At 34.4% G+C, this 23456-nt stretch overlaps 1 protein-coding gene across 1 annotated transcript; it reads right to left on the bottom strand.

Moving 5' to 3' along the window:
* Nucleotides 1-653: 653 nt before the first annotated feature.
* LOC113517990 (uncharacterized) lies at nt 654-20388 on the bottom strand. The gene is made up of 12 exons (XM_052902093.1): nt 20215-20388; nt 17448-17648; nt 15854-15985; nt 14768-14935; nt 13642-13838; nt 12988-13100; nt 11992-12123; nt 10796-10901; nt 9362-9557; nt 7720-7866; nt 1495-1655; nt 654-935 (listed from the first exon to the last, which is right to left on the bottom strand). The coding sequence occupies exons 1-12, from the start codon at nt 20291-20293 to the stop codon at nt 708-710; spliced, it is 1860 nt and encodes a 619-aa protein (XP_052758053.1). The 5' UTR covers nt 20294-20388; the 3' UTR covers nt 654-707.
* Nucleotides 20389-23456: the final 3068 nt, after the last annotated feature.

Below are 23456 nucleotides of genomic sequence, written 5' to 3'. Positions count from 1 at the left end.
TTGAGAAATATAGATTGACTCTACATAATATGATAATGTAAACATGACGAAAAAAATACATTATTAATCATAATAAAAATTACAGGTAAAAAAAAATCATTTAAAATAGGCAATTAACAGATTTTTAGTTACGGCTGAGGTTAATTAGGTAAATAATGTAACTTTAACCAAAAAATATTAACGTTAACTATGAAATATTACAATTTTGATCTTAACAATTAATTTAATCGTTAACAGCTAATTCAATAGTTAATAAATTTTGATGCACACCTCTGTACGAGTAGTAGCGTGTATAGTTATTGTTGAAGGTAATAATTTTATAATCGTCCGCAACCGATTTGATTGAACTTAACGCGATTGATTGACCGAGATAAAAAAATAGTCTATGCTCTTCTTCATATTTTGAGGTGGACAAGGGCTATGACAATTATTTGAGTTTTTAAAGTACCAAGAAGTACCAAATACACTTTTCCATTTATAATCTTATCTTAGTTAACGATGTTATGTAACGCAATTGAGGTATACATAATATTTTCCATAAAGTATTCAATATTCAATAAACAATCGAAACATATTAATTGCTGAAATATATTAAAATAGCACATTTACTGTGTAAATGTTTATTTATATAAAACATAATGATTCAGTTAAAAATACAAAAAAAGAAAATGTAATTTTAATTATCAATACAGTTGACAGAGAACGTTTTAAAAATGAATTACCCATATTATAGAAAACGCTATTGTATAAACGAAGAATAGCAGTTTATCAAACGCCTCCGCCAATTCTGCAGGTTGTCCATACGTGGTAGTGGTTGTAGTTGGATTATCCGATTGCATTTCTTCAACATTACCATTCCTCGGAGTCACTATAATGCCGGAATCGCCGTCATCGTGACTATATCCGTCGTTTAGTGTGCTGTAGTTCTTGCATGTCTGAAATGTTAATGTAAAATGTAAGGATAATTTATGTACATATTTAATATAAGTGTATATTATTTTTAATGACTTGTTGTTTGATTCGAATTATATTATATTATATCGTTTAATTGACCATTATTATTGTGGTGTGAGTGCGTGCGTGCATGCGTGAGTATGTTACAGAGAAAAAAAAATCTATCGCACTGAAAGGCCTATATTTGTTTACTATTTGGCATGCAGAAAATATCGTCTTCTAGCTGATTTTATAGTTAACATCTTCATCTATAATATTTTAAACTATTTAAGCATACTTTAAGCATAGTAAATATTTAAAACATTGAATTCAGTAGACAATGTTTTATATTATTATATTAAAACCTAAATACTATTATAATACTTTTAAAAAACATACCTACTGCAGAAAATAATAATATGAGACTACTTAAGACTATTTATTATTAGAAATTAGAAATTAAAAAAGGAAAAGATAAATAAAAATTTAAAATGTTACCTATTTTTGCAAACTTTGACCATTGTAAATATGCAATTTTACTTACTAACTAAATTAACCTACCTTTATTGGAGGTAAAAAGAATATAAATCTGAAATGAGGCGAAGTGAGAATTGTTTGGATCAGTCTTGTATCACAGATTGTCTTTGCAAGCTCTGTCATTAGAGTGACTTGTAACAATAGAGCAAACAGAACTCCTGCCAAAACTGTTATGTAGAGTATCACTGCAAAAGAAATTAGATATTTATATTCCAAATAATAATGTAAGGTTTGTCATTAAGTATAATTATTGTTTGCGCTTGAAGGTGAGAAGCTCTTGGTTGAAATGAAATGCTTGTCCGTGCCTCAAGTTTTATAATAAATTAAAAATAAATACAAAAGTGCGTGTAGTTCTATCCGTTAACAAAATTTGAATGTTTGACCTTCTAGCGGTTAAACGGTCTATATCTATGGTTCTAATATTGCAAGTGCGAAAAATTTAACTTTTATTAAAACAACTATAATGTCTAATCTTGAACATGCCCCCGGCCTTGAAAGCTTCAGCTTTCAATTTTAAAACTTCAAAACTAGAATTAGTCATCAAGTAAGGGACATATCTTGCTGTAAGCGCGTCTCACGACACCTGACGATGTGCGAATATCGGCTACTCTAGTGATGCCGTCTTTGCCAGGGAAGATCTTCACTATTCGACCGAGATGCCATTTTAGCGGCGGTAGGTTGTCGTCCTTAATAACTACTAGCATATCAGGCTGCAGTTCAAGTGTGTTCTTCCTTCCTTTAGTCCTTATTTGAAGTTCTGACACGTATTCCTTCGCCCAACGGGACCAAAATTGCTGTCGAATCTGCTCAACTCGTTGATAACGTGTCAGTCGATGAACAGGCGTCTCAGTGAAGTCATCACTAGCAGGCACAGTAAGTGGACGTCCCACCAGAAAATGGCCTGGACTAAGAGGCGACAAATCTTGTGGATCTGAGGACATAGGGCTTAAAGGACGGGAGTTCAGGACCGCTTCAATTTGTGTCAACACTGTACTGAACTCCTCGTAGGTTAAGTGCGCGTTTCCTACTATACGACGTAAAATATTCTTACAGGACCGAATTCCAGCTTCCCATAATCCGCCAAAATGAGGCGCATAAGGCGGTATGAATGTGAATTGAATATTCTGAGCCGTGGCATATTCTATAATCTGTGACGAACAATTAGCTAAAAAATGTTTAAAGTCATTCATCAATCCAACAAAATTTCTACCATTATCAGAAAAAAAATCTCACATGGTTTGCCACGCCTAGATATAAATCTCTTTAACGCTAATAAATATGCATCTGTTGACAAGTCACTGACGAGTTCTAAATGTACAGCGCGCGTTACAAAACAAATAAATAAGCACACATAGCATTTTGTCGTCCTAGCACCTTTACCCTTACGATTAAGTATGAGCATTGGTCCGGCGTAGTCCACCCCAGAACGCATATTAAGCGTTCCTTTGGTAAATCTCCCATAAGGGGAGTAGGGGTCATACCTCTCAAGCGTTTACAAATAATGCAATCATAAACAACCTTCCTTGCTAAGTTTCTACCGCCAATTGGCCACCACGTTTCACGTAAGTTATAAAGAAGCGCCTGTGGAGCTGCGTGCAACAACTGCTTGTGTTCGTGTCTGAATAGTAGTAGGGAGAAAATATGTTTAGATGAAATTAAAATCGGATGTTTTTTATCAAAATTAAAGTCGGGAGAATTTACAATCCGACCACCAACACGAATTAGTTTATTTTTATCAATAAATAAATTTAATTTAGACAAATTATGCTTATTAACTAGAGTACTATTATTTATGAGTAACCTATACTCATCTGGAAACGATTCTAGTTGAGACAGTCGAGCCAAAGTTATATCAGATTCCCTCAATTCATCGACAGTGAGAGTACCTGACCGTTGAGTATTTTTATTGCGCGTATTATGGATAAAACGTTGTATATATGCGACAGTTCGTCTCATGCGACTATATTGAGAAAATCTAACAAATGGAAATAATGTACGTTCGCAGTCTTGATCAGTAGCGTAGGAATGTGTCACACTGGATTTCAGCTCAGGCAATAGTTGCTGAGAGTCAAATGAATTTAATGATACATTATTGCAACTGAAGTTAGTGTAACGAAGAAAAGATGGGCCTTCCCACCATAAAGTAGAAGATGAGAGATCCTCCATCTGAATACCGCGCGAGATCAGATCAGCTGGGTTTTCCTTCTCTCTGACATGACGCCATGGAAGTTCCTTCCCCAACTCATATATTTCTGCCGTTCTATTTTGTACAAAAGTTTTTTGTACTAAATAGAAGAGTCCTTCTTCTGAGACCTTGCATTCGAGTGCCAGCTGCTTTAGACACCTAACAATAAGAAACGGTGCGGAGGCTGTCCCATACGTTACCGTGTTTAATTGATAAATACCTAACGGTTCAGATGGATTGTCACGCCACACAATCAACTGGAGATCGCGTTGTAATTCGTTTAGGAGACACTGCCTGTACATCTTTTCGACGTCTGCACAAGCAGTGTACCTATGTTGTCTGAAACGAAGCAAAATGTCAACTAAATCACCCTGCACTGGAGGTCCGATTTGTTGAATGTCATTTAAAGACACTCCACTACTGGTGGCGGCACTTGCATCGAACACCACGCGAAGTTTTGTTGTGCTGCTGTGCTCACGATACACGCCGTGATGAGGTAAAAAATAGTGTGGGGTTCCATATGAAGTTACTCGCGTCATATGACCTAATTCGATGTATTCGTGTATAAATTCAATATATAATTTTTTATAGTTAGAATTACGTTCTAATCGCCTCTCTAGTGCCAAAAAACGACGTTCAGCTTGTGACAAAGATTCACCCAAAACAGATGGCGACTGTTTCAGTGGCAAGCTGACGCAAAACCTTCCGTCACTATTGCGCGTGGTAGTACGAATGAAAGCTTCCTCACAAGAGCGTTCTTCGTCAGTCTGTATGTCACTAGTTTTAGGCACCTCTTCTAACTCCCAAAACCGTCGTAACTGAGTGTCAATAGATTGAGTGAAGTTACATTGGACAGACGTATTGATATTGTGCGTGTTAAACTCAATAGGCCCTGAAATAATCCAACCTAACCTTGTATTTTGTAAAAAGGGTCCATTGGGTAATCTCATTTTACCCTCGCATAATAAGTCCCAAAATAAGTCTGCGCCTATTAAAATATCAATATTTTGAGATTCATAATATTGTGGATCAGCCAGCTGTATATAGTCAGGTATCATAAAAGACTGCGCGCGTTGACTATACATAGCAGTAGATAGCGTAGATGTAATGTGCGGCAACACAAAACATTTAATGCGTGCGGAGTAATTTTCAATGCGTGATTTGATCTCGATATCACATATCTGTGATGACGTTGTTACTGTGTTGCCGACACCTCGAATTTCGCAAGTGGACTGTATTAAGTTTATATTAATTAAATCGCATAGTGGTTTAGAAATAAAACAATGTTGACTACCACAGTCGAGAAGCGCGCGTGCTAAGTGAAACTTATTGTACCTATCGGCTATCTCGACTATAGCTGTAGACAATATAACGGGTCGCATAGTAGATTGTTTGTGAATTAAATTAGAATTATCTATGTGTGCACTGTTTACTCGAGACGAATGAATTTGCGCGGGGATGGACGGCGCGGGCGGTGCGACGGTCGCGGGGTCATTTGACTAGAACCCGGGGTTCCAGTGTCGGATAGATGCATTGATACGACCGCTACTCGATCAGTCACGTTATTATGAATAAGCGTGTTGTGTTTTTTAAAACACAGTCTGCAAGGTCCAAATTTGCACATATTAACTGAATGCCCTGGACGTAAACAGTTCTCACATAATTTATTTGCGGTTATAAATTGCAGTTTAGCGTCTAAGTTAGTGTCCAAAAATGTTTGACATGAATAAAGTGGATGATCGGCGTTACACATTAAACACGATTTCTTAGTAGACGTGATTCGACCTTGCTGTGACTTATTGGTGGAAATATTGCAGTGCACTTTATGATGTGATGTTTTATGTGACGGATAATGTGACGATTGTTGTAAAGTCGCGTTTTGAGTTTTAACGTCACTGTTAACTCTGTGTGAAACTAGCAATGTTTCCAACATGTCAGCCTTGTCTCTGAGGAACATGAGTAAATCATCTACCTTCAGTGAAGAAATATCATTAATATATTTTCGTGTGGTGCATTTAAATGGTTCCCATTCACGTTCGGTGGTTTCATCTAACTTAGACGTTATAATAAATATAATTAACGTATCCCAGTACTCAGTAGGCTCACCTAATATTTTTAATGCGCGTAAATTTCTAAGAATAATATCTGTCAGTTTTCTGAGTGCATGTGGTGATTCCTTAGAAAGTTTTTGAATAGTGAATAAGGCCTTAACGTGGTTATGCACCAACAGACTGCTATTGTTGTATCTGTTGAGAAGTAGTTCCCATGCTACCACATAGTTACTAGCAGAGAATTCTAAGGAATCGATAACTAACTCCGCGCTTCCCTTTAGTGACGATTTTAGGTAGTGGAATTTCTGAATATCGCTAATTTCATCGGAATTGTGTACTAGAGATAGAAAAATGTCTCTGTATTCGATCCAATGCTCATACGTTCCATCATATACAGGTAGGGAGATGGTCGGAAGTTTTATAGACTGTGACGTCCTTTTACTGCCCTTACTGGACGCGCTAGTGACCTCTACCGATTTGAGCAAACATTCAGCTTGAGCTAGTGCATGATAATAGCAATCTTCAAACAATTCTCGTTGCGTCAGCTGCGAATCTAAATCTGAATCTCGTACAATTTTTTCGATTTTTGTTTGAACATCGCTAAACTCTGTAAATAAGCTCGTAACACCTTGCATGCGTAATTTTACATCGGCGCATTTTTGATTAGTTAATTGTTCGAGGGTAATATCACTAACGGCATTAGAAAATTTAGTAAGCCTGCTTTTTAATATGCCACGCGTCTTGACTAGATCCTTTAGCAATTCATTATCGTTTTCATTATTAGCGACTAGCCTATTAGGGGATCTTTCACGATTTATTTTAACACTAGCCTCATTTATACTCATTTTGGCAAATTATGAAGGTACTTACGTTTGATTCTTGGTCTGTAAGATCAGCCTGTGCTAGCTGCGACACAAAGCTGCTTCTTATTGCTAAACACAAGAACTGTAACGTGACTAAAGGCACGGTGTGACACAATTGAAGCGAAGGAGATGGGGTTAGGGAGGATGGCAGACCGTTCCGGAATGCGCTTATGGACGATTGCTGTCTGCTGCTGCTCCTCCGACGCCTTAACCTCGATCCTTACTAGATGTCTTCTCACTTCTCGTAGTCCAAAACTTGTGCGATGAATTGGCATACGATGAGTCCAATGGTCGCTGACTCGTACTTTTCGTATTATTATTCGGCAACGAAGGTCCAAAACACGTATGTTTGCGCTTGAAGGTGAGAAGCTCTTGGTTGAAATGAAATGCTTGTCCGTGCCTCAAGTTTTATAATAAATTAAAATAAATACAAAAGTGCGTGTAGTTCTATCCGTTAACAAAATTTGAATGTTTGACCTTCTAGCGGTTAAACGGTCTATATCTATGGTTCTAATATTGCAAGTGCGAAAAATTTAACTTTTATTAAAACAACTATAATGTCTAATCTTGAACATTATTCCATATCATACCATCATCATCATCTTCATCATATCAACTTTCAACTGTCCACTGCTGAAGATAAATCTTCCACTTGGGCGGTTTTGCCAGAAGATACCATGTTTGGCAGGAGGATTGACAACCGCAGTTAGGCTTTGAGGATATTTTAAGAGGGACGCTGCTGCCCATCTCTCATCCTTTTTTAGTCGCTTCTTACGATACCCACGGGAAAGGAAGGATAAGAAGATAATACTATATCAGCCATTAATAGTCCACTGCTGAACATAGGCATCCTCTAATGCGGGATTTGCCACGTTTGGTATATGGGTTAGCAACCGCAATTAGGCTTTGGTAATATTTTAAGAGGAACGCTGCTCCCCATTATTAGTGAAATTAAATAATTCCATTTAAATAACTTTGGAACTTGGTTCTATCTACTTCATAAAGTGTTTGGCGTGAACATAGTTATTCTACATTCATTCACATCATTTATTAAAGCATTTCAGAAGGGGAAACTCCAAAGATTTTCACGTGGAATTTAGAATTAAATTAAATTAATAAACATAGTTATTAGTCACTAATTAGTACTTACGTATAGAAGGTACTGTATGGCAAGGCATTAAATAATCGACATAACACAACCCCATACATACAACAGTAATACAACCAGTGTAGAGCCATACACGAGACATTTTCAACGGCTCGCTCCAGAATGACAGTAGCACGAACGTTATTAGTACTGCAAATGAATTTGAAAATCCTGTAAATGTTATAAATCAGAAAGTTTGTATGGATTGAAGTTTGAAGAACTTTTTTACTCAGAAACCACTGAATGGATTTGAATGAAATTTGGTTGCTGATTATATTTCATCTTAGCATATGGGATGAGCTTACCACGGGAAATACTTATAAATACAAAGTAAAAACTGTAAAAGATATTTAAAGTAATACATTTTATTATATTTAAATTTTGTTTCGCAAAGAAAAACAGTAGTTCAGTAATTGTCAAAAAATTAATACGAGATATTGTTGGAAGAGGATTCTAACGACATTAAAAATATCATCAAAATCAGTTCAGAATTCGCAAAGTTATCATGTAATATATATACAAAAAATACAGATAAATCTTTTTGTTTGTTTAGAGAGAGAAAGAGAGAGGAATTTGATACCTACATAAAAGAAATACAAAATATTTTGGCAGTCGCTAAAAAAATAAAATACACATATAATCACTTTCAAAATATCTATAAAATTAGGAATTAGTTGGATTATGATTACTGCGATTAAAAATGCGAACTGTATCTTATCTAGTAGTGGATAAATTGTACAATTAGATACTAACCAATGTCTCTTTATCTATAATTATTGTATCTACACCTTAATTCCTGATTTTATTTATTCTTTTTTTTATGCAACTTAGAATGACAAACAAGCTGACGAGCAATCTGATCGAAAGTGGTAACCGTCGCCTATAGACATGAGCAGTACCACGGAAATAATAGAGTATTCTGTTTCGCCCATGATATTCCATGCGTTGCCATTCCTGAGGACTCAGGTTTTATTCCTCTGTACCCTGTAAATTCACTGCCATATTCCACCCTTCAAACCGAAACATAGCCATCCACCAAAATTGCTTCACGGTAGAAACACGAATAGTATAGAGGTGCCCAAGCAAAAGACTTTTGTACAAAGTCTGGTTTCATTTCAATATCCTGGTCACTTTAATGAGATATATTCTTTAAAATTAGTGAATAACATTATTAATTAATGTATCTTATACTTGACTAGTGATCCGACCCGACTTCGCACAGGTAGATATAGTTTTCGATATATAATATATAGTCTATGTCACTCGCTGTTAAAGTAACTTTTTATTGTTGAAAAAAATTTTATAAGAAACTCCGGTAACTGACTGGCTATTATGACGAATTCATCAAGGAATTAACTAACAGCGGCCTCATTACTAGCATTATACTTTATTAGGTCGATATCCACGCGGTTTCTCCTGGAAATTATCGTAGCAAATTTTTCTTGAATTGGTCACGATTGGGTAACTGACCTGCTTTCATGTGTACCTATCATCTTTCACTGGTACCTCATCAGCGTAAACCGACAGCGAAAGCGGAGCTACCATTACACTTTCACCCAAAAAAAAAAACTATATGTGACTTATTCCCATTAGTTAAGCTGTTAGATTGTTTGTCATTTTAAGTCGCATAAACTATCGATCTTACCTAATAACGGAGTGTAGAACACGATGATATGAGAGGTAGCCGTTCGTTTCAGTTTGAGGGTTATCACAAATTTATCACTCTGGTTCGTCTCATTATTTGTGCTCGGATACAATTTATTCCATTTTAACGAGGGGAGAACGTGTTGGTCCCAACGCACTTGCCATTCATTCCTCACAATCGTATCAATATCTGAAAACTAACAGTTATATTATTGGGGATGAGGGATTATTAGTATAGGTATGCTAGCAATATATCCTGTCAGGTCGACCTCCACATGGTCCTCCCTGGAATCCATCGTGCTGAATCCCAGGTATATTCATCACGATGGGCTAACTGAGCTGCCTTTTCATTCTCACCTGTCATCCCTCACTGGTGCCCCGCCAGCGTATATCGTTAGCACATGCGGGATTGCCATTCCATTATCATCCATTAAAGAAAAAAAATATTATATGTATTTCGTACAGTTAATCCTTTCGAATATTATAAATGGGAAATTTAATTTGTTTGTTTGTTATTTCTTAGTGCTTCAATAGCTTAATCAATCACAGTAAAATTTGGTATGATGTATCAGCACTTAACTGTCCACTGTTGTACATAGCCTTCTCCATAAGGGGGGTTTTGCTAATAGTTTTGCAACGCTTGGCAGACGGGTTGGCAGCCAGCTGCCTGCAGGGGGACAGGGATTGTTAGTAATGGAGACTGAGAATCCCATTGCTAGCAATATACCTAGCCAGGTCGACCTCCTCGCGGTTCTCCCTGGAAACTATCGTGGTTAATTTCTAATGAATTCATCATGATGGGCTAACTGGCCTGTTTTTATTCTCATCGACCACCCTTCACTGGTGCTCCGCCTGCGTATCCCGTTAGCGCAGGCGGGGTTACCATTCCATTTTTACCCATAAAAAAAAACTGACCCATTGCTAGCAATACACCCTATCAGGTCAACCTTCACGTGGTTCCCCCTGGAAACCATCATGATTAATTCTAGTGGAATTCGTCATAATGCCCCACCAGCGTATACCGATAGCGTAGTTACTATTACATTATCACCCATTAAAAAAAACCGGCCATCTGCCTGACGTTTTCCCTCTTTGAAAATATATTTGTTGGTGGTTTCCGCCACCTACGGTATGAAGGAAAGGATTGAGGAATAAAGGAAGGGAACGTTGGAAATGCGTAAAGGGAAATGATAAATAAGAGGAATAATGGACTTATGCGAGAAAGGAAAAGAGGACACTGTAGTGGCTCGGAAGGTCGGGGTCGCATACCCATATGCCCTTTTTATAGAATAAGACAGGTTTATGGAGAAGGACACCCCTGATGCAATGCAGATGGCAAAGCATCAGGGGTGTCCTTCATATATAGATATCAAGACAAAATATAAATATAGTCAAGTTATTATACAAGTATTAATAAGATCTTTGCATTACTTACAATTTGCATTTTAAGATCTTTTGGATTAAGGAGTTCCATTTTGATTTGTTCGTGCGGTTCCCATGGTTGGATTACTATAGAGCAAATGTATTCATCATGAGGCCATCTATGATTAAAATAAAAAAAAAATTAAGTTATATGACATACAAAGAAATAACTCATTGTTTCGGACAGTAGATTGATTCTTATGATTAATGTTATTTATTTTATTAGAGACAAGCACGCAAACTTGCACGCACGCACACTCATACAGTATAATATAATCTTTAAAAGAATCGTTAGAATTTCTAATTGAATTAAATACCAAAAAGCTATTGTATTGCACACTATACGGTACCTACTCCTATAGCTAACACAAGGTATTAGTCGTTTTTGTAGATATAGAAATACGATAAAAAGTTATGATTTAATTCAATTGTTTTTCAATTGATTTCAAAAGGGCTTCTCCATTTAGTTTGTCATTGTTTGATATAAAACGATTTTTCGGAAAATTCCTTATTTATCTGAAATAGACAGATAGATAGATATTCTTTATTGTTTCCTCTAAAAGTACTATAGTAAATTATATATTATAGTATTACAATAGTAAACTTATTATAGGTACAAACAATTACAAGAAATATACATAGTGAGAAAACAATGGCCGACCTTATCGCTAAAAGCGATCTCTTCCAGGTAACCTTTTGATGGAGAGGAGTTAATTTAGTTATTATAAACAGTTCGATCGGAGGTACGATGAAAATTCTACTATTTCTAAACATGGAGGTGTAATATAAGTATTTAGGTAATTAGAATCCTTTAAAATTATCAGTATTTCTCTACTATATTATGTATGTATTATACATACAAATCTTTATTTATTAAAAAACCGCATCAAAATCCGTTGCGTAATTTTGAAGATCTAAGCATACATAGGGATAGACAGACGGGTATCGACTTTGTTTTATACTATGTAGTGATAGTGATATACACACATACATATACACACACATATATAAATATATATATCCGTAATAATACGTACATAAATATACAAAGAGCTTAGCCCTATAGGAATTTTATTAAAATCGTTTTAATAGTTTTGTTTTTAAATCAAAATAATTGTTTTTATCATAATAAAAGTCTTTTTTTTTTATAGAACACAATTCTACTTATTATTCTTATAAAGCTAAAGAAGATAGGAAAAAAAAACTTACTTATTTAGAGTTGTGGTATACATAACACACCAAGACTCGACGGTCGCTCTGAAGTGGAATGTTGCGTCTCCATTATTATTCATAGAAATTAGTCCCGGATTTTTTGCGTCTAATGGATTTACGTCGTCTGAGCTGTAAGCCATACTAAATCTTAAATACTGCGATTAAGAGAACTTTTTGAAAAGTTTATTTTTCAACAAATTTCATAAAAAGAGGATGTTCTCAACTCGGCTAATTTTTTTGTGTGTTCATAACTCCCGTTATAATATTTAAATATAATATTTTCTTATTTATTAATTTTTTATTTTAAATTAAATTTATATTTAATTATTTATCTAAAAAGATATACTTTAAGATTGGTATAAGTATAATAAGTTCCATTCACTTACAATTTGTATTATACATAAGTGGATGTATATACATAAGTAAATTGGTCCCACAGAAATTTCATCGAAATCGATTCCGTAGTTTAGTTTATAAATCAAAGTAACTGGTTTTGTCACTACTAAAGTTAATGGCGAGTTGATAAAATTCCTGTGTGTCCTGTTGTTATGTTCGGATTATATTTTTTCCAGTTGTTTTCAAACACTAAAGAGTTTGTATCCAGTGCCGTAAAACCCATTAATGAAAAAAGCGTAAGATGCCTCTTTAAAAATCATTGTCTTGCATAGATTAAGCGTACTATCTGTTATCTTGTTATTGTAGTATATGAACTGATCTATCATCATATCAGTCATCAACCGTCCACCGCTAAACATAAGCTTGCATTATAAGGTATCTGGCAGTAGTTGCCATGCTTGGCAGGCTGGTTGGCAACCGTTAAAGTTAGGCTTTGGTGATGTTTTAAGAGGGACGCTGCTGCCCATCCCTTGACTATAAAGATCCCTTAGTCGTCTCTTACGACACCCACTGGAAACGAAGTGGTGACCCATTTTATGCTGGGACCACACGGTTATTATTATATAGTATTAGAAAATAAGTAACAATAATTCTTACTTGAATACCAAGAAAGTTGGTCTCCATATTTGATTCGGACGGAAGTACAATTTCGATATGTTTGCATCCTTAATTTTATTTGGATCCCATGTCATGCTTTTGTCTGTCCAACTCTAGAAAAGTCCTAATAAGTTATTGTATCATATCAAATTCCAGTGTTATTACAATTAAATTAACTGGATAGCAACACATGAGAGCTACCATGGGCAGTTGTTGATGACGTATCAAAATAAAATATACACCAGAGTTTAAGTTAGGTTTTTCGGAATACAACTGTGAAAATCGCATTCAATTTGGTCACTGGTCACTGTTTTGCTTAAATAGCCTACAAGCTACACCACGGCAGTAACATTACGTAGCCACTTTCTCAGTCGAACATGGAATTTCTCCATAGACTTTTTTTTAATGAGTCTAAGACATCAGTGTAAGACTCTAAAACTACTTAACTAATTTAAAAAATTCTTTCACGCATAGAAAGTTACATTATTATAGGCTACATATTTTATTTTTAAATTGAAATACCCACAAAAAATACAATAAAGTAACCTTAAGTACCAAAAATTAATCTATTAAAGCTAACAACGATTCATGCAAAGTCAAGGCAGATCGCCAGTAATTAAATATGAAAATAGTCAAAAATAATAAAAAACTTACTGTCACAAAAGCTAACCCTGCAATCATTTTAGACTCAAATGCATCATATCTCGCGCTGGTAATCACAACACCTATTTGTATATCTACAGATCTCTCTGGTGGTAGACTTGTTATACGACCTTGCAGTAGTTCTTTCTTAATTTGCTCTGAAGGTGTCAGTTTACGTGCTACTTCTTTGGAATTTATCACCGTTGTAGCTGGAGAAGAAACATATTTATTTAAAAGAATTTATCATGATCTTTCTACCGTAATCCCAATTATATAAATTCTGGGATTGGCGTAATATATTTTTATCCATATTACCCAAGGTATTGGCTTTTAGTTGAACCACCAACCTCCTGCCAGACGTGAAATTTCCATAGAAATGCATTTGTTGATGGTAGACACTACGTGGGTAGTAGAGCAAAATATTGAGAAAAAAGGCGGGAAAATTTAGGAGGGAGCTAAGAAGTTGAAGGGGATTTATGGGTAAAAGAGAAACAGGGACACTGTAGCTGAAAAGACACTGGTCTGAAATTGCAATAGCTCAAGAGGCCTAGGTCACATACCTGTTTCCTTACTCCAGAACTGGAATATTATTATTATTTAGATCGCTATAGAAGAACACCTCGGGCAGATTTATTTAAAATAACTAAAATTACTAATAGACATCTTCTCTATAAGGGGAGTTTGCCAGCAGTTGCCACGCTTAGCAACCGCAGTTAGGGTTTCGTGATATTTTAAGAGGGACGCTACTGTCCATCCTTCAATTATTGAGTTCCCTTAGTCGTTTCTTACGACAGAGATTGGAGAAAGGAAGGGGTGGACCATTCTATGCCGGCATCATACAGTGAAGTTTCTCTTATACACTGACACCAAGATGGCCTTGAGTTATTGAGAAAATTATTGTATTGTTTTGTAAAATCTTTATTGTACATAATTTATATTGGATACCTCAAAAGATTTAATGTATAATATACAATACAATTAATAATCTTTTAAAATTTTTAGATAATTTAATAGACTTATTAGGGTTACATAATGACTGTTTTAAAAAGTATTAAATTTTTTAGAACAGTCATTATGTAACCCTAATAATTCTATTAAAATCTCAGCTGTCATTATAAAAACGGTGACCATAACTTACTATCATTGTCATTTGTTTCTCCTCCAGGTAACGGACAGTCGTATAAAAATTTCGCTTCCACTCCATTCCAAGAAGCGAAACTCATATATTTTATGTCGAGGGGATCCACATCGTAGAAGCTTATGATTGGTAATATTTCGCCTTCTCTCCCAAATGCAATTAGTCCCTCTGTAAGTTTTTAGAAAAAAAGAAACTAGTAAATCTGGTGTAGGTTTTAAGATTTGAAGTCTATCACTTCGAGATAAATAAATACATAAACGAAACGTTTTGCAACTAGAATACTATGTTTCATGAATGAGCTATATATTGTTGAATAGTATAAACCAAGACAGCTACTCCAAACAATTACGTTACTTTTCAAAAGCAGTTCCATGATGTGTCAAAATTTTGACCTGATGATAAATTCACATTTATAGAAAATGTACAAAGCATTGCCTCATTATTATAATTTATAAGAGACATTTAAATTGGAGAGAGAATTTAGATATGTTATTATTTTAATCTACTTTTCTTAATATTTCTAACTATGTCAAGTAATTTTAAAATGTTTTAAATTTTTATTCTATAGTAACTTTTGCTGGCAACTCCGACAACCCCTAGATTTTAAAATTCTAAAATTTGTTATTTTGTTTTCTATTGCTCTCATTAAACTCCCTGATATCATGTACATACATTATCTAGTTATAATTTTATTATATAAGTATGATTTTGTCTATTTTATTAGTATTCTAGTATGTAGTTACATAAACGGAAATAATAAATATAAAGCATAGGTTCTCTGTTGGAGAAATTCGTTTGAATCGGACTTGTTTATTATGAAACATGGAAAATTCAGAATTAAAAATTTTAAACATTCAGTGATACAAATAGCTATTTATTTCATTTTTAACTAGTTGTATCCCGCGGCATCTTCCGTGGTCGTATCATAATATTTAGTAGCCTATAACTTTCCTCCAGAAATAAGGTAACAAATTCAAAAAGATTTTTCAAATCCGACTACTAGTTTCAGAGATTTACACATTCGAATAAACAAATTATTCCATGTTTTATATTAGTTTAGATTGTGGAAGTGAATAAATTTAATACCTTTTGAGATTTTTATATAAAATCCTCTGAGTTCCATATTGGACAATATACCATGTGTCTTAGACGAGGTCTTTGCGTTTCTTCTCAAATTCCTTCGTAATTCTGTGAACGTGTTGGCTCCACCGCCAACAACTGGTAAAAATTATAATATAATTTCAATTATTATACCAGAGGAAGATTTTGTACAAAAGTCGATTGCTTGGGTACCTTTGTCCCATTCGTGTTTCTACCGTGAAGCAGTTGTGTTTGCATGGCTGTTTCGGTTTGTAGGGTGGGATATGGCGTGAATTTAAAGGGTACAAAGGAATAACATCTGAGTCCTGAAGAATTGCAATGCATGGGGGGCATCATGGGCGAAACAGTATACTCTCTTATGTCTATGGTACTGCTCATATCTACAGGCGACGGTTACCACTCTCCATCAGGTGGGCCGTCAGCTTATTTGCCATTTTAAGTTGTATAAAAAAAAATTAAAACCAATTAATTTATATTTCACTCAGACAGAAATAACTAGTAAAGGACAAATTTCGCCTTTGAATTAAATAAATTTTTGAATAAAAGAAAAAAATGTTTATAATAAAATATAAAAGCACAAAAATGATAATATTGTACGATGCTATACTACGCCATTAAAGACATGATGTTGATTATAATAATGATTTTAGATATAAAAATAGATGATACACATGATCCACAATTGTTTATGAATGATAATGGAATGGTGACCCCACCTGCACTATTGGTGTACGTTGGCAGGGCATCGGTGAAGATTGATACTTGAAGATGGAAGGAGGTCAGTTGGCACCATCGCAACGAATTCAACAGTAATGTTTTCCAGAGAGAATTGCGTCGAAGTTGACCCGATAGAGTATATTGCTAACTATGGAATCCATCATCACCATATCAGCTGGTATCTATCCACTGTTGAACATAAGCCTCCGACATAGACTGCCATTAGGAACGGTCTTGAGCCACCTGTGATAAGGAACGGGACTGTTCCTTATGGCAATTTACTATTGGGGGGATTTTGCTAGTAGATGCTACGCTTGGCAGGTGGATTGGCAACCGCAGTTTGGCTTTTGGTTATGTTTTAAGAGAGACCCTGCCATCCCTCGACCAATAAGTTTCCTTAATCGCCTGTTATAACACTTATAGAAAAAGAAGGGTTGGACCATTCTATGCCGGAAACACACGGCGTTGCTTTTCCTTATTACTAACAATCCTTTCTGCTTTCATCCAAATTGTCTACATAATAGTAATAATCTATGTAATATAGCACCACCTACCCTTTGTCTTTATCTCAGTGTTCTCTACCCAAAGTTGTCTGGAAGAAATTGCTTAGAAATAAAGCCGCCTTTTGTATCGCTTCTCATTAAAATTTATTGTATTTATTATTTTTATAATTGGTAGAATAAAGTGTAAATAAATCATTATGGTTAATTAATCACGATGGGTTAACTGACCTGCTTTCATAGATATATGGTACTTATGATCTCTCACAGGTACCCTGTCTGCGTGTATCGATAGGGGGGTTACCATTCCATAAATAAATATAAAAAAACTTAATTACTTTAACATTTGGTCGATCACTTACCTATTTCATAAACAGGGTCGGCCGAACCGGGTCGACTGACTGGAGACAGCAATATGTGCCCGTTGCTAGATGCCTGAATAGCTAGATGCATTTCAAAGGATTTGTCAGGATCTTTGGTAGCTCTCGTATCAGTTTGGATCTCGTAAAATGTATCATAGCTGTAGCCATGTTGACTGATGTGTTCTTTGCAGCGGGACGCCACTAAAATATAAATTGTGCACTTTAAATGTATGCAAACTTAAATCTATTTTACACTGCAATAAAAAGAGTGATCTCAATCGTTGAAAAATACAGCGATATAAGACTTCGTGCTTGTTCTTCTCAGCTGAAAGTACATTCTGAATGAGCGATTAAATCATAAAAATGACTTGACAAAAAAGCTCTAAACTAAGTTTCATTGAATAAAGTTATTCTCATATTACTTGTATATCAAAGTTTTAATTAATATAATATTTGGTTGAGCCATTTGAAGGCCAAGAAGTAAAATAAAAACATATAAACTCACTATCACATTTATTTTTTTATAATAGATTTTATTATATATATATATATATATATACATACTACGATGTAAATCGATTTGTACCTACAAATTAATTATGGTATAATAAGATGGTAAAGGTAAATGTGGTATATTTTTATATCTATATATGAATAGAGCAGTAATTTAAACTGAATACTATGCTAATATTTCAGAGTGAGTCTTTTTACAAAATATCATTCAATAAAAGATCAAACTTGTGTTTTAAACTCGTAAAAACTTCCGGCGAGCTTCAAGAGAGATCGGGCGCGAGTTTAATATTTAATATGCCAGATATCTTTTAACTATACGGGGTTACCAGATTTAATGTGGAAAATAACAGGATAAGGAAATATAATTACAATGAATTATTATCATAAAATGCAACTTCTCTCTTTGTCGATACGGATTGTTTTCCGTTGTATCACATTTTTTTAATACAATATTTTTTATGTTGGATCTCATAATTTTTTTTAATAAAAAACACCGTCAAAGTCTGTTAAAAATACCAAATACATTATGTAATATACTCGTATGTAGAAGTGGATAATATATAGCAATATCTATATATTTTAATTACAATATCTATGTATATACTTGTGCAATAACGAGTATGTTAAAAGTCTGTTATCTGAAAATTAATATTGGATAACAGACTTTTAACATATTTGAAAATAAACAACCAACCGATATGGTCGATATCGAAATGGGTGATAATCTTTTTTCACCATCATTATCCAGTGAAACCCAATATACAAATATCGGATCAGTATCCATGTTATCCATGGTTACTCGTATGTACAAGAAATACAGTTAAAACGAGTATCTCCTTTCTACTGCAGTCAGTCAATAAGAAATAATAAAAAAAAAAAAATCTTTAAATAAATCAGGACGAACTATAAATAACAATACGTGGTTATAGTAAGTCTAGATCCTCTCAATTATTCAGCTTAATGAATGGTGAGTTTGATGTAAATACTTCGCTAAATTCAAAGCAATAATTTCAAGCAATTCAGCACACTTCATCCGGAAGTGTAGAAAGTCTTGAACTTTACTTGTGTCTTTTGTGGGTTTGTTTAAACAGAAGGACGTTCTCAATTCCCTGTTATAATGTATGTGTTGTTTTAATATGTGATAGTAAATTAGTAAGTCTATTAGTATACGCTGGCGGGCCACTGAGTTGATAAGGAAAAGAATGAAAGCAGATCAGTTAGATAGATAGATAGAAAACTTTTATTACCAGTATTAAGAAAATTAAAACAATAAAAAGAAAAAAAAAAACAATTAATGTTGCTGGTAATAGGAGCCGCCTCAGCTGTTGCAATATATGTACAGCTCCAGCGAGATGTACCTATATAGCGCTGATTTTCAAGCGGCCCCTTAACTCCTTTACCTTTAGCATGCATGCGGGTCGCCAATACCTATTTCTCGGATACTCAACACGCTTAACAGTTAGCCCATTATGACGAATTACACAACAATAAACAACAGTGGTATCCAGAGAAAACCGCGTGGAGGACGACCTAAAAGGATATATTAGGTGTAGTAAGGTTTGTTCGTAATGCGGACTACCAGTCTTATTGCTAGAAATATACCCTGTCAGGTCGATCTCCATGTAGTCCCCCCCCGGAAACCATCATGCTGGATCCCAGGTGTATTCATCACGATGGGCTAACTGACCTGAATTTTCATTCTCACCTGTCACCCCTCACTAGTGCCACGCCAGTGTATACCGTTAGTGCAGACGTGGTTGCCATTCCATTACCATCCATTAAAAAAACAGGGTAAATTCCTTTTGATAAATTTTGATAATTATTTACTAACGATTACCAAGTCGCTTACCAAGCGTGGCAACAACCTTATGGGAGACGCCTATGTTCGGTATGATGATGAAGAAATAAAAATAAATATGGATTTTGTTCCACAATAAAAAATGTCGAAGTGAGAAACTAATCCGTTTTGTTGTCTGATCAAGATTGGATATATCATTTTTGTGTTAGCTCACTAATAACTCAATATCATTTTTTATTGTCTACTAGACGTTTCCCACGGCTTTTCTTGAGTGAATCTCTATATAAAGTGTCCTATGTATTAGGCGTATTCCAAGTTACCTTCTACTTTCTGTGTATTATATTTCATTCAAAGTTGTCCAGCCCTTAAACCATAATAAAATAAAAAATAATATCTAAACATCTTTTCAAACTTTTATATATTTTTAGAATAAAAAAAAATAGGCTAGGTACTTACTATTTTTGGTATAAACAAAATTTGCGTCAGCACTTTTGATCCAAACGAATATCAACATTAATATGTATATCCAATGCATATTGAGGTATTATGATTTAATAAATATAAATTTCACAGCAAAATTGTGATTATACTAGTTTTATGCATAACATGTAACTGAAACAAATAAACTGTACTCCACAGAGTTGAGATGTTGGTAAAGATAGAACTGCCACTTGATATTTTTTTAAATAAAATTCTAAATTTACTTCATTGTTTAGAAAAAAGAGGAATAGTTTAAAGTAAATTAAAAATAATAAACAGCAATATTATATTACATAGAACCATCTAATCTCAAATAATTTTTTTTTTAACATGCAGGACAAACGATGATATTAACAAAGTAGATGTGTATCAAATTTTATTCAAATCCTTTTAACCATTTTTAAGTTATATACTTGTAGTTAAATAAAAAATATCTAACGTACTTAGATATGTCATAACGTAGCGTATGGCGTAAACCATAGCCTTCCTGATGTTACCATAGCTCATGAATTCCTGCGATACCTGGGGCTCTGGAACATCCGCGTGTTGCCGACCCTAAAGAAACCTCTTTAGCACTAAGCAAAACTTCATGCTGTAGTCTTTTAAATAAACATGGATAAGGAGCTTATTCCATAATTTGAGCATTCGTGAAGGAAACATCTCTGAAACCGCGCCATATGTGACCATCCAAGTTCTAAGTCATTGAGGTGAACTTCCTGTCGGTGTCGAACTATACGATAGTAGAAAGTGGCCGTGGGTATTATGTTAAACGATTCCTCTGAGCACAATTTATTGTACAAGCAATAATAGAACACACCGAGTGAGACAAAATATTTTCTAAGACTTAAAGATTCGATACATTTTGTGAGTCTGGAATCGTCGACAGCTCCCATAACATCATTGCACTGAGTCGAAGGGTTCAATTTGGTATATAGGCCTTCTCGTTCATAAGTGACTTAAAAACCTCCTTATTGACATTATAAATGTGCAAGTGAGTTTGTTTGTTCCCTTAAAGTCTTAAGTATTTTTTCATTATCAGTGAACGCGGACGAAGTCACAGATAAAAGCTAGCAATTTAATAAATGCGGTATACATATGCATAGTATTTTCTATAGATTTCTATAGAAAAATCATTTTCTACAGACTCATAGACTATCATAAGGCACAGTTCTGAGCCACCATTTGCATTTATATCAATAAATTAACCTAACGCTAAAGAAGGAGGTAACCAAATAATTAAGAATTATTAACATATGGTCGGGACTACTTAACTCTACAAATCAGAGAGGAAGCCACAGTCGAACTATCGGAGCGGACGTGAGATAACTGTGCATTTACTTTGTCATTTGATGTTATAATTTTTATATGGTTAGATATAATATTATGATACGAGTACGTCGATTAATCAAGTTTATTTACGCTTATTATTATTTTTAAAACGGTCTCTCGTTGATACTATAAATGTATTTACTACAACGACATACGCTGATGTATTTTTTATACAACTTAGAATGGTAAACAAGTTGACGACCCACCTGATGGAAAGTGGTAACCGTCGTATACAGACATGAGCAGTACCATGGACATAACAAAGTATACTGTTTCACCCATGATATCTCATGATGTACGTTGTATTAATAAATATTTTATTTTGTGGCAAGTCTATTCGTATAATAGATAGATTTACACTCCTTACATCTATGCACTATAATAAAATTCTCGGTAAACTTAAGACATGAACTTTTCCATCTCGCTATAATACCTAATTAATGTGTTTTTTTTTTCTGACTGCTTTTTTCTTTAAACATTTTATTACAAAACATTATCTAACAATTTTCTGATTATTCGAAAGCATTCATCATAAAAAAAAAATACACGAGTGTTACTACACTGAAATAACGAGGATAACGTTTTAAAATAACGAACGAAATTACCATTAGACACGTAACTATTCATTAATTACCCATTTACAAGAAGTTGACAGCCAATTTCGATTGGAAGGAATTAGTTAATGGGTTCTCAATTTTAAACAAGGGCCGGTCCCTTGTCAGGCCTTAGATATATAAAACACGTCGATTTAATTACCATAATATTACGGTTTATATTACCATCAAATGCTAATATTACTGGTACAATTCCAAGATCTCGATTCAACGCGATTTGGAATGATCTTAGAGAAATGCAAATTGCTCGGCGCTTACCTACACACAGCGGTTGTAACGGTAAACGGTGACTTTTATTGATTGTGATTCTGTTTAAATTTGTTTATACTAATATCTTAAGAAGGAAAGATTTGTTTATGTGTTTATAATGGATAAACTAAAAAATTACTGGACACATTTCAAAAATTCTTTTACCCATGAAAAGATACATTAACAGCGAACAATAATTTATTTATTTATTCTTTATTGCACAATAAAAGTTTGTACAAATGGCGAGTTTATGGCGTATGGTATTCTCTACCAGCTAACCATTAGGTAAAAACAGAAAGCATACGAAGGGCAGTTGTGGTGAAAAATATGTGAAAATTATAGTAACACATTAAGGCAATACACAATACATAAGAAATGCACATATAATATATAAAAAATACTATTAATATACTCGTATATGGATACACTAATACATGTGAAACATACATACATACATACACATATATATACATATACATACATACAAACATACATACATCAAAACAACGATAAGCATTATGAGATATAATAACTATTGAGTAACCTGTAACTAGAGCTGTTTTTGTTAACTCAACAAATAATTAAAAAGTCTTTTTTTAAATATCCTTACTGGATGCTGTGCGTGGATCTACAGAGATTTTATTCCAAAGGCTGATAGCGGTGACAGTAAAAGAATTGGACATAAATCCGGAATGGTGTGACGGGGTGACGAGGAGGAGTTTATGAGATGACCGAAGATTAAGGGTATGGGAGTCTTTGAGAAACTAAAATCTAATGATATATTAATATTATTTCAGGCATTAACTGTCCTCTGTTGGACATAAACTTTCATCATCATCCTACACTGTTTTTTGTCGAAGGGAAAAGAATTGTTAGTAATGCGGACTACCCCTTGTTAATAATATACCCTGTCAGGTCGACCTCCACGTGGTTCTCCCTGGAAACTATCGTGCTGAATTCCAGGTATATTTATTCATCACGATGGGCTGACTGACCTGCTTTTTCATTGTTAATTATCATTTTACA

Source organism: Galleria mellonella, unplaced genomic scaffold (assembly GCF_026898425.1).
Source record: "Galleria mellonella isolate WM207_F2 unplaced genomic scaffold, CSIRO_AGI_GalMel_v1 utg87, whole genome shotgun sequence".
In the NCBI taxonomy this organism is placed as follows: domain Eukaryota; kingdom Metazoa; phylum Arthropoda; class Insecta; order Lepidoptera; family Pyralidae; genus Galleria; species Galleria mellonella.
This window is presented reverse-complemented; position numbering and strand designations above follow the sequence as displayed.